At 41.2% G+C, this 15,986-nt stretch overlaps 1 protein-coding gene across 9 annotated transcripts in view; it reads right to left on the reverse strand.

Moving 5' to 3' along the window:
* The window catches only part of herc2 (HECT and RLD domain containing E3 ubiquitin protein ligase 2), a 218,449-nt gene extending 202,916 nt beyond the window's left edge, over positions 1 to 15,533 (reverse strand). For all 9 annotated transcript variants that reach the window (XM_059646786.1, XM_048532268.2, XM_048532264.2 and 6 more), the window contains exon 1: positions 15,247 to 15,533. In XM_059646786.1, coding sequence (XP_059502769.1) covers positions 15,247 to 15,318 — 72 coding nt within the window. In that variant the 5' untranslated portion in view covers positions 15,319 to 15,533. The remainder of the gene's footprint in view (positions 1 to 15,246) is intronic.
* Between the last annotated feature and the right edge of the window lie 453 nt (positions 15,534 to 15,986).

The raw sequence follows: 15,986 nt of genomic DNA on the forward strand, positions 1-15,986 counted from the left end.
CCTTGGTCAGAGAGCTAAGAAAAGAGCAACTGCCAAGGGAGACAGTTTTCAGGCAAACAGACAGAACTTCAATTGGTAGCTATTTGTTAACAGGCAAACTTTAACGATTGTGCTTTCAATCCTTGATTGGTAGCTTAGATTCTCATTTTATGACTTGGTTAGCCTTACACTACTTACATTTTCAATTGTGATTTGTTATTTCACAAGCAAGGTATTTGAGTCAAAAGCACATGTGAATGCTTACATAATAATAAAACGAAAGGCTGGATGAACACAGCAGGCCAAGCAGCATCTCAGGAGCACAAAAGCTGACGTTTCAGGCCTAGACCCTTCATCAGAGACCAGTTATATAATGGTCTTCTGCAAAATTCCACACCCATTTACATCATATTTTACCTACTACCACAATGATATATACTACATCTTGCTAACTGCTAAATAGCCATCCATCAAAATCAGAAACATTGGTTTTTCAAAGCTAACATTACACAATTGTCTACTGAATATCCAGATTAACTACACTGACCCAGTAACACTACACGGCTAACTCGACTTCTCCCTTAATTCCTCTGCAAGCTACAAACTTGGGAGCTATTTTTACTTCAAAAATCAAGACCATCAGTGGTTACCATTATTGGACTGCAACTTGCAAAACGCACACATCAGATGAATCTGAAAAATCACTAAGTGTCAAAATTGCCGGGATATCCTAGAAGTTCTAACCCGCATTTAATACATGTAATGAATGAAATAGATGCACCAGCCATAAAAATGTTAAGGACTATCCAGTCCAGTATCCATACATTCTTTTAAAAACAGCATGGCAGCTTAATTACTGTTAAGGAACCTCTCCTTCACTGAAAATTAACTTTAAAGTGTACAGCCTCATGCTTTCAAAACTTTTAGGTTTTTCTCAAAGATCTTGAAAAAAAATGCAAGTAAACTTTTCTTTAGTCGTGTTCCACTTTGAGCTTCTTTCCGTACAAATTTTGGGATTGAATTAACTAATCAAACACTCACTTCTAGGTTCATACTCTGAATCTTTTTAAATGTACAATCTCATTGACTATGACATACACTACTGCTTGTCCTGTTCCAAATCTTACAAAAGGATACTGTGCCAAATTAACTTTCTAATTACAAGCTGGAGTGCAAAACCTCATTAAAATGCCCATGGGAAAGTTTAAGCTTAGCAAAAATAAGGGCTATTCACCTTCCATTGATTGCAAAATCTAGCAACTTACCTTCACACCTTAAATATAATCATGAACAATCTTTGATCTTCCAGACCTTTGTGTCTCATGCTAAAAGGTGATTTTGCTCAGTTTAACACCCATACTCAGTCTGTCAACTCTTACTTGTAACATCCTGCTCCAATCACAAAACTTAATCTCCACTGCCAAATCAGACAGACAAGCCTCCACTCCTTCACTGATATCATTAATATGTCATATTCTGAAAAAAGTGCTAAATAAATCACGTCGTTACAGTCTGCAGACTGCGATCATAAAGGAAAATCCTCTTCTTTTTAAAAATAAGCTGGTGATATCCAGATGAGCTCCATCCAGGAGATCAGGATGTAGGACTGGTTTGAATGATGACGAGTTAGCATAGAGCAAAGAATTCACATGTGGGAGTAGTCTACGGGTTCCTTAACAATAGCCACAAGTTAGGACAAAGTGTACAAAAGTAGAGTAAGTTAGTGATTAAAAAACAGCAATAATTATGTGTGACTTGAATTCTGTATTTAAAACTGTAAAAAGACTATCAAACTGGTTGTACATTGTACCCTGGACCAAGTGTTCATAGAATGCTTTTGGGATAGTTTATTGGAGCAGCACATGCCTGAACTACTGCAGGGCAGGTTGCATGTGATTTGGTTTTGTGTTTAATTCAAGACCTTAAGAGTTAAGACACCTCCAGGTAGCAGGGAACACAATATGATTGAAGTTTACATTCATTTTGAGAAGACATATGGGGTTGAAGACGAGTATTGTAAATTTTAGAAAGGGGAACTGAGCTATCTCAAGAAAACTGGCATTCTAGGCTAACAGACAGATCAACAGCAATAGTGGAAAACACTCAGAATAAGTACATTCTAAAAATTCCAAAGCAAGGACACACCATTCATGGTTAACTTCCAGTGGTTACACGAAGTATTAAACTCGAGGAAAAAGCATATCACTGCACAGGCTGGATGATTAGATAAAATTTTAAAAGAAAACAGAACAAGTCAAAGGTGAATCAGGAGGAAAAATGTAAGATGTCAGCTACAAATGTGAAAAAGGGATAGCAAGAGTTTCTACAGGTACTTAAAAAGTGAAAAAAAAGAGAATGTTAGTCCTCTGGGAGTGAAAATGGCAAACTAGTGATTAATAAGGATATGGAATGCTACACTGTTACGGAGGGAGAATAGCCAAACCCCCCTCTGATAATTAAACTAAAACACAAGCCCCAATCTGTAATGATAGGAGTAGGGGATTCCCTCTAATAATTATCCCTGAAACACACAAAAGTTCATCTTGACCCTCTTAATTTATTAAAAGAGTGGTTAGAAATCAAAAAATCCCTAATCCCCAGTTTACACGTAACCAAAAAAATTATTTAACCCAACAGTGAACAAATTAGCAGAATTACTGCCAAACCAACTATTCCCCCTTAGACTAATTACTTCCTAACTGGTCTAAACTCCACTGGAATACTGTTCAAATAACTCTAGGCCCACTAACAAAAAACCCAATTAATTAATTAGAGAACACTGAATTTAACTTAACCTCTCCAAGTTCACACAGACCGTCTTCTGGAATATTCAATCATCACCGCTCTTTTCACAAACATCTTTCTTCCACTAATTCTGCTTTCGGGGCTGTTATATCTCTAATTTCTTAATGAGGACTTTGAGCTAAAATACCATGATACTCTTCATTAATTAGATGGGGTTTCTCAGACAGCTAACTGGTGCTAAATCTGGCAGGTGACGGGTGTTATGCCCCTTCCCAGTCATTAGTTTGTTGGCTAGCAACAAGTTATGTTGCAAAACAGATATCAACTGCCAAAGCTAAGAAACTAGCGGCATAATCCGGCAGCAAACATCAACAAAATGACCAGCTTCAGGTTACCTATATCAGCTGAAATTAAACCCATGTGATTAAATACGTTTCATGCTTTGAATTCAAACTACCGAAATTAAAAATAAACTCCAAAAAAACACATGGGTTTAAGCTGCAGTCAAGAGATGTGTTACTGAAGCCACAGATGAAAGATCCAAGGCTGGAACGAATTAGTTGACCCATGGAATCACTGAAGCATGACTGCTGACCTAGGGATTAGGAAAAGCCAGGGTTTTCTGCTTTTGATGTTTTATAATATTTGTAAATCCAGCATGTGTGTTCCTAAAGAGCAATCATAGAGTCTACGCTCCTTAAGATCCTGTTTACTGTAGCCCAAATTTCAGAAACTGGCTCATGGCCATAGTTGGGCTCACCTGAGAGCGCATTTTGGGATCTCTGGTTCTGTTTATCAACAGAATCCTTTTCCCATCCACACAAGTGCAGGACATGCAATTCCTGCCCTTTATTTACATCTCCTCCCTTCCCACAATCCAGGATCTGTGTATTCCTGGTAGGGGAAACAGCAATTTACTTGCACTTATTTCAATTTTGTAAAGTTGGGTCAAATCACACTGCAGATTGGATGACCCCTTTGCAGTTTATTCCATTCGGACATAGTATGCTGTAATTTGCCATTTTTGATTGTCTGTTTAGCTCTGACCTGAGCATCAGAATCCATTCCAAGGAAACACAAGTTAAATTGGCATTTTACAGCCTTCCAGGCCCATGGGCCAGAAGTGTTGAAGTCCCTGATAACCACTGTCCCCATCCACTCAACCAGATGTTGACTGGAGTCCTGGATCAAATCACTGCTGCGTTCCACTAAATCACTAGCCTTCCTTTCAATTCTTCCCTTTCCGTTCCACTCATTTACCTGCTTACAACTATTACATTTTCCAATTCTGAGACAATGTTACAATGTCACAGGTGAAAGTAAAAGTGCTGACTCTTTCTAAGCCAATTTTAGCCCTATAAGTACACAGAAAGACCTTCATTGATTTTCGTACAGTAGTTAATTATTAGAACGGAAAATTCATGAATTCGAAACAAGGCCAATGCATGATAAAATGGCAGTGTCATCACATCCTTGAAAGCAAAAATGCCGAGTAACAGGAAGATTTGCCAACAGTTAGCTAGAAGTACCAAGAGGAAAATCTATCTCAGCAGCCTCCTTAAGGCCCTAGTGTCTCAGATGCCAGTTTTCATGCAACTGACTCAGTTCATATGATAGCAAGAAACAGGTGACAGAATTGCAAAGGCTGCAGGCCCGCAACATTTCAGTAAAAGTAGTGCAGACTTGTGTTCCACAACTAGCCTCATTCCACCCAAGCTGCTCCAACACAGTTACATCACTGGCATCTACCCAGCAAGATGTAAAACTGCCCAAGTATAGACTCAAGCAAAAGGTCCTGTATAAATCCAATCCTGCCAATCACACCAGTTTAATCTCAATCAAAGTAATGGGCAGGGTCATCAACAGTGCTATCAAACAGAATTTGCAAAGGAGTAACCTGCTCACTGGTACTCAGCTTGGGTACTTCCAGATCCAATTGGCTTCTGATCTCACTACAGACCTGTCCAAGCATGGACATAAGAGCTGACTTCCAGAGATTAGATGCAAGTGACTGTCCTTGACACCATGACAGCATTTAATCAAAGAGCCCTAACAAAATTCAAGTCAATGGAAATTGAGGGCAATCTCTATTACTTCAAGTCATAGGAAGATGCCTGCTGGATGTCAATCATGTCAGTCCAAGAACATCACTGCAGCAGCTCCTCAGCATAGTCTCAATACAGAATCAGTAAAAATCATGAAAGATATGAGCAACATGCCCTTTTATAAAAGGTATCCTTAATGACTTCACCATATGAAATAAAAAGCTCAAGGAGAGTAAATAAGTTCAAAACAAATAAGTCATACGGGAAGGATAGCATTTATTCCAGAATGCTTGGATCAACAAGGGAATAAACTTGAGACATCAAGAATCATGACAGATTCAATTAACTTTGGAATGGTACAATTAAATTGAAATAGGCCACAGATGACCAAACAGGCACAGGCATCCACTGTACCCGGTGCGGCTTCCTCTACATTGGGGAAACCAAGCGGAGGCTTGGGGACCGCTTTGCAGAACACCTCCGCTCAGTTCGCAACAAACAACTGCACCTCCCAGTCGCAAACCATTTCCACTCCCCCTCCCATTCTCTTGATGACATGTCCATCATGGGCCTCCTGCACTGCCACAATGATGCCACCCGAAGGTTGCAGGAACAGCAACTCATATTCCGCCTGGGAACCCTGCAGCCATATGGTATCAATGTGGACTTCACCAGTTTCAAAATCTCCCCTTCCCCTACTGCATCCCTAAACCAGCCCAGTTCATCCCCTCCCCCCACTGCACCACACAACCAGCCCAGCTCTTCCCCCCCACCCACTGCATCCCAAAACCAGTCCAACCTGTCTCTGCCTCCCTAACCGGTTCTTCCTCTCACCCATCCCTTCCTCCCACCCCAAGCCGCACCCCCCACTACCTACTAACCTCATCCCACCTCCTTGACCTGTCCGTCTTCCCTGGACTGACCTATCCCCTCCCTACCTCCCCACCTACACCCACTCCACCTATCTTCTTTACTCTCCATCTTCGGTCCGCCTCCCCCTCTCTCCCTATTTATTCCAGTTCCCTCCCCCCATCCCCCTCTCTGATGAAGGGTCTAGGCCCGAAACGTCAGCTTTTGTGCTCCTGAGATGCTGCTGGGCCCGCTGTGTTCATCCAGCCTCACATTTTGTTATACAGGCAGCTATAGCTTAGTTTCACACCATATAAAAAATAATGTAAAAGATTAGTAGAAATAAGCATGATGATCAACGAAAAACTGGTTAATAGTAATCAACACATTTTTTCAAAGCACACCCTGGCTGTCTATTATCTTTAAATGTTCTGAGGATGTGACAAGCCAAGTGGATTGAAAATAACATTATGATGGGGTGTTGTACCTGAACTTCCAAAAGGCTTTAAATGTAATAGCATGCAAAAGACTATTAATTACATTCAAAGCTATAGGGAATCAGAATAAACTCTGAAAATGGATAAGAACTGGCAATCATTTTATTTTATCATACTCTTTATCATTACCAACAACTCATGAACAGCACTTAACGCAGATGTGTTAAGAAAAATCAGGAGGTGGAAATCTAGCCAATTCTCCTCACGTAACCAGAGGTGCAGACATTAATTATTGCAACCTTCTGCCAGACCAACTGAGATCAGCTAGCTCAGCAGAGCCCCAGGATCACAGCCTGGAACTTGTTTTTAAATCTGCATAAATTTGCTAATCTCTGAATAAAATCACTCACCATGCAGAATTGCAATTTTCACATTTTACTTCAAGATAGAAATTGCTTAAAAATTAAAGATTAATTGCATTGTGATTTGAACCAAACAATACACAATTAACAGGTTATGTCAAAAGCATTATCTTATTCATATAATTTTGTGTTCATGTGACAAGTATATAGCAGGTTGCACTAAACATAGAAAAGCAACCAGGCTAATATTTGGAGAAAAGGGTTTGAGTCACACAAATGGTAGGTGGTGAAATTTGAATTCAACAAAAATCAAATAAAAAGTTGGTCAAGCTGAAGACCGTGTAATTCTTATAAACTGTTGTTAAAAAAATCCCATCTTGCTCAATATTGTCCTTTAAGTAAGGAAACCTGCAACTGTTTCCTGGTCCGGCCTACATGTGACTCCAAACGCATAGCAAAGTAGTTGAAGGGCAATTAGGGATGGTTGAAAAATGCTGGCCTTGCCAGTGACATCCAAATCCATGAATGAAAGAAAATTAGCATAGCAATCTACTTCAAAATATGTTTCCTACCGCTTATATTAATTCCAATGGCATAGTGAGATTTGTGCAGTATTAAGGAGTTATGCACAATAAAGCTACGCCATGTATACAAAAATGAAAATTGTAGGTTTTATCAAGGGCCTTTTCTTAGGATCAGTCACGGTTCTGGAATTGTTGGTAGATTCAATTTGTTGATACAAAGCATTGGAATTATTCAAAAAAATTGTTGCATCGCTAAATTAATGCAAAGTTATTAAAATGATGACTGACAGTTATGAATATAACAAAACTTCTACTTCTCATATAGACTAAAACAGGCAAGATGCGCATATGCATTTCAAGTGGAGCCTTTGTAATACACTATCATGAGAAGGATAAACTGTTAGCACCAGAGCTGACAAAGACTGCCTATGGTGAGCATAAAATGACAAGAACTGTATTCTCATCTCCATTAACACTAGCTCTAAATGGAAAAGTTCATTGAAAAAGTTTACAAGGTAATGTCCATATACAACCCACAGTAAATAATTTCTCAAATCAGATGCACCTGAACAAAACGCAAAATCACATGAAAGACTTCTTAAAATGTACCAGATGTTGGCTATCTCCAAATCACAAGCCCAGACAAGCCAATCAACAAGTTTCAGCTATGCTTTGTAGGCTTTTATTGATGTTTGCTCCTCCTTAATATTGCATTTAAATTTCATGGAGCGGAAGCTTGAAAGGAGCTGTATTCCCCTATGCAGCTGCTTTCTAGGATAAATCCTAAATTAGAATCTGGTAACATCAACGGCCTGGAAATAAACAGTCAATTAATGGGCATATAAATATGACCCAATGTCTTAGTTAATCCAGCCAGAAGCGGACTATCTACATTTTGATTACTGCTGGTAATTAAGATGTCATTTTCGAACTGGGTATGAGTCAGTTCAAGAAAAAGAATTACACAGGTTTTCACTTCAAGCAATGATCAGTATACTTATTGTTTACTTGGCTCAGATCAGAGAAAATTACAGCGTTGTGTTAGGCCAACATCCCTCTCTTGCTGGCTCTCACTTTCAGCTCATGCCAACCCTCCTCATGAACTTTACATCAATACTTAGCCAAATGCTAAGCAAGATCCCACTGACAGAACATTTCAAACTGCCAATTAATTTTGGAAGTTCAAAGGTAGCAGATGCAATGACAACACCATGCCTTCCAAATCACATACCATCCTGATTTGGAACTATTTCTCCATTCCTTCTCAGTGTCAGGATCAAATTTCTGGAAGTCCTTAATGGCACTGAGAGTGTACCTTCACCAAATGAACGACAGTGGTTCCAGAAAGCAACTCATCACTATCCTCTAGACAACAATTAAGGATGGGCAATAGATTCTGTCCTATCTTGTGTCACCTACATTCAGTAAATGAATAAGAGTAAAACACTAGATTATGATCTATATTAACAATGGTGAGACCCCAACTGGAGACGAAGCTTCTGAACAAGTGTTATTTTAAAATGACACAACACACACCTTTAAAATATTCCACCATGCTCTCCAGTCAATAAATTACTTTTCAATTGCAATTTAGGATACAGACAATTTTGAATGAATTCAAATTTATCTCGGGTAGATGATGGAAGGCCCTCCAACAGAGTACTGGAATTGTCATGTTTAGAAGCAAAGGAATTGATGAGATTTTCAGCAGCAAACAAGCTGAGCCAGAGGTCTAATCGCACAATGGGTTAGAGACAGAATGTGGCAGTTTGGGTGATAGACTGGCAGCATGCTCAAAAGATCATTGAAGGTTTAAAGAAGGCACCAAGGTTGAAAATGATCTGAGATAATAGAAACTGCAGATGCTGGTGAATCCGAGATAACAAAGTGTAGAGCTGGATGGACACAGCAGGCCAAACAGCATCTCAGGAGCACAAAAGCTTATGTTTCGGGCCTCAGCCCTTCATCAGAAATGGAGACAGGGTTCTGAAATAATTAGGGAGGGGGGAGGCGGATCGAAGATGGATAGAGGAGACGATAGGTGGATAAGGAGACTCAAGTTAAAGAAGTGGGGATGGAGCCAGTAAAGGTGACTGAAGGTGGGGAGGTAGGGAGGGGATAGGTCAGTCCAGGGAGGATGGAAAGGTCAAATAGGAAGCAAGCGGTAGCGCAGCTTGAGGTGGGAGCAGGGGATAGGTGAGAGGAAGAACAGGTTAGGGAGGCGGGGACGAGCTGGGCTGGTTTTGGGATGCAGTGGGGGAAGGGGAGATTTTGAAGCTGGTGAAATCCACATTGATTCCATTGGGCTGCAGGGTTCCCAAGTGGAATATGAGTTGCTGTTCCTGCAACCTTCGGGTGGCATCGTTGTGGCACTGCAGGAGGTCCATGATGGACATGTCGTCTAAGGAATGGGAGGGGGAGTTGAAGTGGTTCGCGACTGGGAGGTGCAGTTGTTTATTGCGAACCAAGAAGAGGTGTTCAGCAAAGCGGTCCTCAAGCCTCTGCTTGGTTTCCCCAATGTAGAGGACGCCACACCAGGTACAGTGGATACAACATACCACATTGGCAGATGTGCAGGTGAACATCTGCTTGCTGTGGAAAGTCATCTTGGGGCCTGGATGGCGGTAAGTGTAGCACATCCTGCAGTTGCAGGGGAAAGTACTGGGTGTGGCAGGGTTGGAGGGGAACGTGGAGCGGACAAGGGAGTCACGGCCAGAGTGGTCCCTCCAGAAAGCAGACAAGGGTGAAACGGATAGAAAAATGACTTTGGTGGTGGGGTCGGACTGCAGATGGCAGAAGTGTCAGAGGATGATGCGTTGAATCCGAAGGTGGGTGGGGTGGTACGTGAGGACGAGAGAGATTCTCTTTTGGTGGTTATTGCAGGGATGGGGTGTGAGGGATGAGTTGCGGGAGACACGGTTGAGGGCATTCTCAACTACTGATGGCGGGGCGGGGGGGGTGCAGTTTGCGGTCCTTGAAAAATGAGAATATCTGACATGTACGGGAGTGGAATGCCTCATCCTGCGAGTGGAGACGAAGGAATTGGGAAGAGAGGAAAGGGAGGAGGTGTATTCTAGGTAGCTGTGGGAGTCGGTGGGCTTGAAATGGGTTTCGGTTTCTAGGTGGCTGCCTGAGATGTAGACAGAGAGGTCCAGAAAGGTGAGGGAGGTGTTAGAGATAGTCCAGGTGAACTTGAGGTTGGGGTGGAAGGTGTTGGTGAAGTGGATGAACTGTTCGAGCTCCTCATGGGAGCACAAGGCGGCGCTGATACAGTCAATGTAACTGAGGAAGACTTGGGGTAGCAGGGTAACGGAGGAAGTCAGTGGCTAGTTGATGAAATTTTTGCTCATCCAATAAATGTGCGTATCAAATAGCGTGACAAATTAGACAAAATGAAAAGCCGAATGAGGTAGCAGTGAGTTGCAATTAGGCAATAGTAGAATCCATGTGGAACGTAATAAGGCAATCCATTTGCTCATCCCAAAATTTTCCAAACAAACATAATCAGACGATCAACTAAACTTTTTCGCTGGCACTGGGAGAAGGATAAGTGTTTGACCAGGACACTCCATTGTGCCTATTCAAATTGTTTTGTCAGATATTGTACAACTAAAATGTTAAATAGGGAGCACAACTTTAAACTGCTCACAATACAACACTAAGTACTGCACTGAGGTGTCTAGATTGGGGCTTAAACTTGGATTCAGAAGCAAAATGGCTGGCAGCACTCTGAAACAGAACTGTGCCTTCACGCGTTGTTTAAAACACACAGGACACTGGTTGCCATCCGTTTTGCTGACAAATGTTTTTTTAAAAAATCAGTTTACTAGTCCATGAATTTCAATCAGTGTGGAAAAGCATTCTGGATAAACAACAACATATCCTTAAGTTAACCAATTCCGAATGGGTCACAAAGCAACATTTGGCCTATTTTCACTAGTTATGGAACCTATCTGCATATGTGGTCATATTTGTGGATATGCCATGGTTAAAGACAGTACATAAGTTGAAATATCATTTATGGGGTTAATTTTCAGCTGCAGGTTTTGGGTAGATTCTGCAGATGAAATAAATCCATAAACCTAATATCAACTTATACAGTAATTTAAAATTTAGTACCCTTTGACAACTGTTCTGGAATTGAGCCAGATGTACAGCCTGATTAAAAACAACTTACTGACAACACAACAGGCCAAGCTCACATCAACTGTCACAACAATCTTTGGCATGGACTGAGGAGTAGTTACACAATTTCTTCATTCCTTCTCATAAGCTCAGTTGTATTTTCTATTAAATATACACAGAAATTGGCTGTCTGCCGAAATTAAGCATTAGTCCACCCTCACTGCAATTTAGCTTCCTTTCTTAAGTGGCTGATAAAGCATCATGAGAAAGACAGGCACATATAGAAAACAACTAGTTAAACTTTAGGCCTTAAATAATCTCAATGGTTCACCAGGTGGTCATGGAGATAAAACATGTAGTGCACATTTAAGCTGTTATTGCACAAAAACACTTAAATAGCTCAATAGCTGAAAGTGTTCTTTCACAATGCCACAAAGTTTAAAATAGTCAGCACATACATTAGCATTTGAAGTTCCACATGATGTTCCTGGCATTTCTATGACCACCTTAAAATATTTTTGAATTGCTCAAAGTTTTAACTCTGCAAAATGTACAGTCAGGCTAAAGTGACAGATCTTCATTTGTAAGTTTTCTTTCAAGCAATTGAAAGATCATCAGGATTTCCTTGTCAATTTACCTTGTCTCAAAGTATTTAGATTCTTGCTAGCAGCTTTAAACATGAATCATAAGAAACTAATATAGTAAAGGTCACATTACATCGAGGGTCCAATTTTCTTCTTCCCCAGCATGAGTATCTCAGGAGTAGTGGCTAAAAGTGTGACAAGGAGAGATTGCACCAATTTGACATGTTTTAAGGAACATAAAAAGAAAAGAAATTTTAGCCAGAAGTAACTGAGCAAGAAAGAAGTTTCTCAGTGACATTTAAACTGGAAGGGCTTCAAACAATGCAATGAGTTTCAGGTGACAACACTGTCTTGTTCAGAATGCACAATACAGCACAGAACATTAAGTCAGTCGAACAGACCATTCTTCCAAGAGACCACCAGTCAGTTGAGAGGGGGAGGAGATTTTCACGTTTTACTAAAATGTGCTCCCTTTCCACAGAACATTACCTTTGAGTATTATTTCTCTTTCTACATCAAATGAGAAGTTTCAAAGAGCCATGCTTTGCTAAAAAAATTCCACTGGGACATACATTCTCAGGTCTTCCTTACCTTCTTTGCAGATCAAAAGCACTACAACTATATCAATTCCTGGTCAATACAACCACATCAAAATATAACCAATGTCCTTTTATAAATCTTGCAAAGGATCAACAAATTTCACTTTTCAAGACTGTTTATTTTGTTTTGCAGTGGAGCAACAAAAACAATTACAGCATGATAGGGAAATTGTACTGAAACTCTTCAGGGAACATACACAAGTTCTGAAGGACTATAAATGGGATCTGACGAAATTCATTTCACTACAGTTAAACTATAAACAGAAAAAGATCATTTAGAAGCAAAAATCATTTTCTTAAAATTCCTTTTTTAGTTGTTCTTTTCAATAATAGCTGTTCTAAAAACATACATTAACAAAACAATAATCAAGTTCTTGTTTTAAAATATGATCGGTATCTAAATAAGACAGTTTGCTTATACCAGGTTTGTAAAGCTATAATCAACACAACATGACAATATCACAGAATCACTGCTTGATACCTGTACCGAGAAATGATATTCATAGGATCATAGGAACATGAGTACACCAACCAGCCCATCAGGTCTATGTCTACCACACCACGTGGCTGAGTGAACACTTCAATGCCTTTCACTCATGCCAGGTCCATACAAACCACTGGTAATCAGAATCAGTCAAAAATCATTTTTCTGAAACTCTAGTGCATCAGTTAATATTGATGCACACTCCATCCTTGCCAACGTTACTCAGACTAAACCAAATACACTCAACTGAACACCCAGCCAATACTGACACAAAAATGCACAATCACATGAATCACTATCAAAATGCTCGACTACATTCCGATCATTTCCATATTAACGTTCTCCAAAGACTATTTAGTCTACTTTGACTTATTGCCAAACTCCACACTCATTGCTATCCCAGAGTTGCAAAACCTATTACTTGTTCCATCAGCTTCCATTAGCCACCCAACATCATTACCCTCAACCCCAAACTATCTACAAGACCTCTCTCAATCCTACATATGGAAACATTTTCCATTCTATTTCCCATCTTCTAACCATCACTTAAGCACAGCACCTCACTCCATTCCCTGCAAGCATCACGACCCTATGCACTGTACTCTGAGTTGCTAATCTTAAATCCTATCTTCAGAGCTTCCTTTTTCAAAACCTTCCTTTTTACATAGCTTTAAGTTGTCTCTCTCAATTTAGGCTCAGCATCGAACCTTCGTTCTCAGGACACTCGCTGTATTAAGGAGATTATACATTCACTAATTGTTGCAGAATAGAAACTGTGTGGGAAAATTCCAAAATTACGACGTGTTCGCATTTTTAGTTCTTCCTGCATGAATGTACTGATTGAAAAAAAAATGCCAATCGCAGCAATCTCGAATGAAATACAAGAGATTAAAGGCATGCAGCAGAAATGCACTATTTGTTTCACACAATAAAGCTAGAAAACTGTGGACTACATTACCAGAGCTGGCAATACTGTAGCAAATAACTCACCTCCTGCTTCCTCAAAGCATGCCCACAATCTACAAGGCTCAAGTCAGAAACGTGATGGAGCACTCTCCACTTGCCTGGATGACTGCAGCTCCAAAAACAACCAAGAAACTTGACAACATCCAGGCCAAAGCAGTGATAATGGGAACTGCAGATGCTGGAGAATCCAAGATAATAAAATGAGAGGCTGGATGAACACAGCAGGCCCAGCAGCACAAAAGCTGACGTTTCGGGCCTAGACCCTTCATCAATCTACAAGGCACAAGTCAGAAACGTGATGGAGTACTCTCCCCTTGCCTGGATGAGTGCAGCTCCAAAAACAACCAAGAAGCTTGACAACATCCAGGCCAAAGCAGCCCATTTTATTGGTATCACATCCATAACCATGCACTCCCTTCACCACCATTCAGTAGAAACAGGGTGGATCATTTATGAGAAATTCACCAAGACTTCTTAGATAGCACCTTCCAAACACACGACCACCACCAAGAAGGACAAGAGCAGCACGTCCAGGGAACACCAAAACCTACAAGTTTCCCTCCAAGCGACTCACCGTTCTGACTTCACTCCTGACTATATCTCCATAGTTTCAGTGAGGTTTGGTCAAAATCCTATTTCCTTCCTCATAGCATTGCAAATTGACTTGCAATATATACCAAATGAACTGATGGCTCAAGAAGGCAACCATGGGAAAAATAAATAGAGATACATTCAACAAAGGTCACATGCCTTGAATGAATTTAAACAATAGATTCTGAATGCTACCAATGCATGCAATTCAATACAAAACAGCTTCCCAGAAGTGAGTCGTATAAAGTGGTTAACACGTTAACCTCACTTCTAAGAGATGGGTTTAAAAAAATGTTTTCCACCTTTGTCACTTCCATTTTCAGGACGATTTGGGGTCCAGAGGATATTAGGATAATGGCAGTTACTGATATTTAGTTGATAATGGGAATTTTTTAAATATCCTATGCTTAAGTGAAAGTACATACTGATCCTTTAAATACTGTAAAATGTTACAGTACTGGATAACTACCTACAGTAAATGTTGATACATAGTCCAAACCTGGGCAATCTGAACTCAGGACAATACAACAGCCTTTCATAAGAGATCTCACACACACACTCAAAAAATGAACGTAAAATGAGTATAATATATTTAAAATTGTTATTTGTACCCTCTCGATTTGACATATTCATCACTGAAACTAACACGAGCGATGGGAAGATGAGGGGATAGGGAAGAGGGGAACGTGGGGTTAAGAGAAAAAAAAGCTACCCAGCTCCACGGCTGCCTCTCTGCAGGAGACTAAAATTACAATCACACTGGAAAATAAATCAGCATCCTACAGGCACCCACCCAACCAAACATACACACAAGCATTATCCCATTGGCGCTCCCATCCTGATTTTACATCCTTCAACCTGGGTGGGGGTTTGGGTATCTTCACATGCATTAACCTAGATTTGGGATTCCACCTTATCACACCGCCTGGTAACAGTTATCTATTTAAAGTTACTACCTGCAAATCCGTCTTCAGCCACTTTGAGTCGAATCGAGCCTGTGCTGCCAGGCAGAAACACTGGGCAGGCATCTTTCCGAGCTCGGGTCTGTGCAGGATATTCAGTGGGAGGAGAAAGGAGCAAGGGAGGAAAACACCCGCATTATCCTCAATGCTTCAGCCGGGGTGGCGGGGGCGCAAATCACCGCTACACAAGGCTCGGGCCTGCCTCTGCTGCTGATCTAACAGTAGACAGTCTGCCCCTCCATACCGTTAAAGCCCGTGTTCTGCCTCCTTCCCTGGCAGTCTTTCCCTCCTCCTCCTCCACCACCTTCCCGTCCCCTCCCCCCCCGACCTCTTCGCATCCGTCTCTTCCACAGACTGCGCACCCTCACAGCAGCTTTGACCGCCGGAAGTGGAGATCAACCAAACCTGGAGGCGGTGGCCATTAGCGACGGCGCGGTGACGCAACGTCGCGGCCGTTGCGGGTCCCGCCCCTACCAACCGACAGCCAGTCGGTGTGGAGGATCTGAGGTGGTGGAACTGCTTCTGAGCCCTGATGTGATTGGTGGGTCGCCGGGCCGCTGGAAGGTGATCGGCGAAGACCGAAGATGTTGAGTTTGTGCGTGTGCATGTGTCTGGCTGGTAATTGTTCTTCAATCCCTTTAGGTGGATCAAATGGGGAGACGCAAGATCTCAGGCTGAATATATTTACAGCAAGTAGAAGAGGCTCTCGGTGTCATCCAGTGCGAAACAGATCT

This window comes from Stegostoma tigrinum, chromosome 6, assembly GCF_030684315.1.
Source record: "Stegostoma tigrinum isolate sSteTig4 chromosome 6, sSteTig4.hap1, whole genome shotgun sequence".
In the NCBI taxonomy this organism is placed as follows: Eukaryota; Metazoa; Chordata; class Chondrichthyes; order Orectolobiformes; family Stegostomatidae; genus Stegostoma; species Stegostoma tigrinum.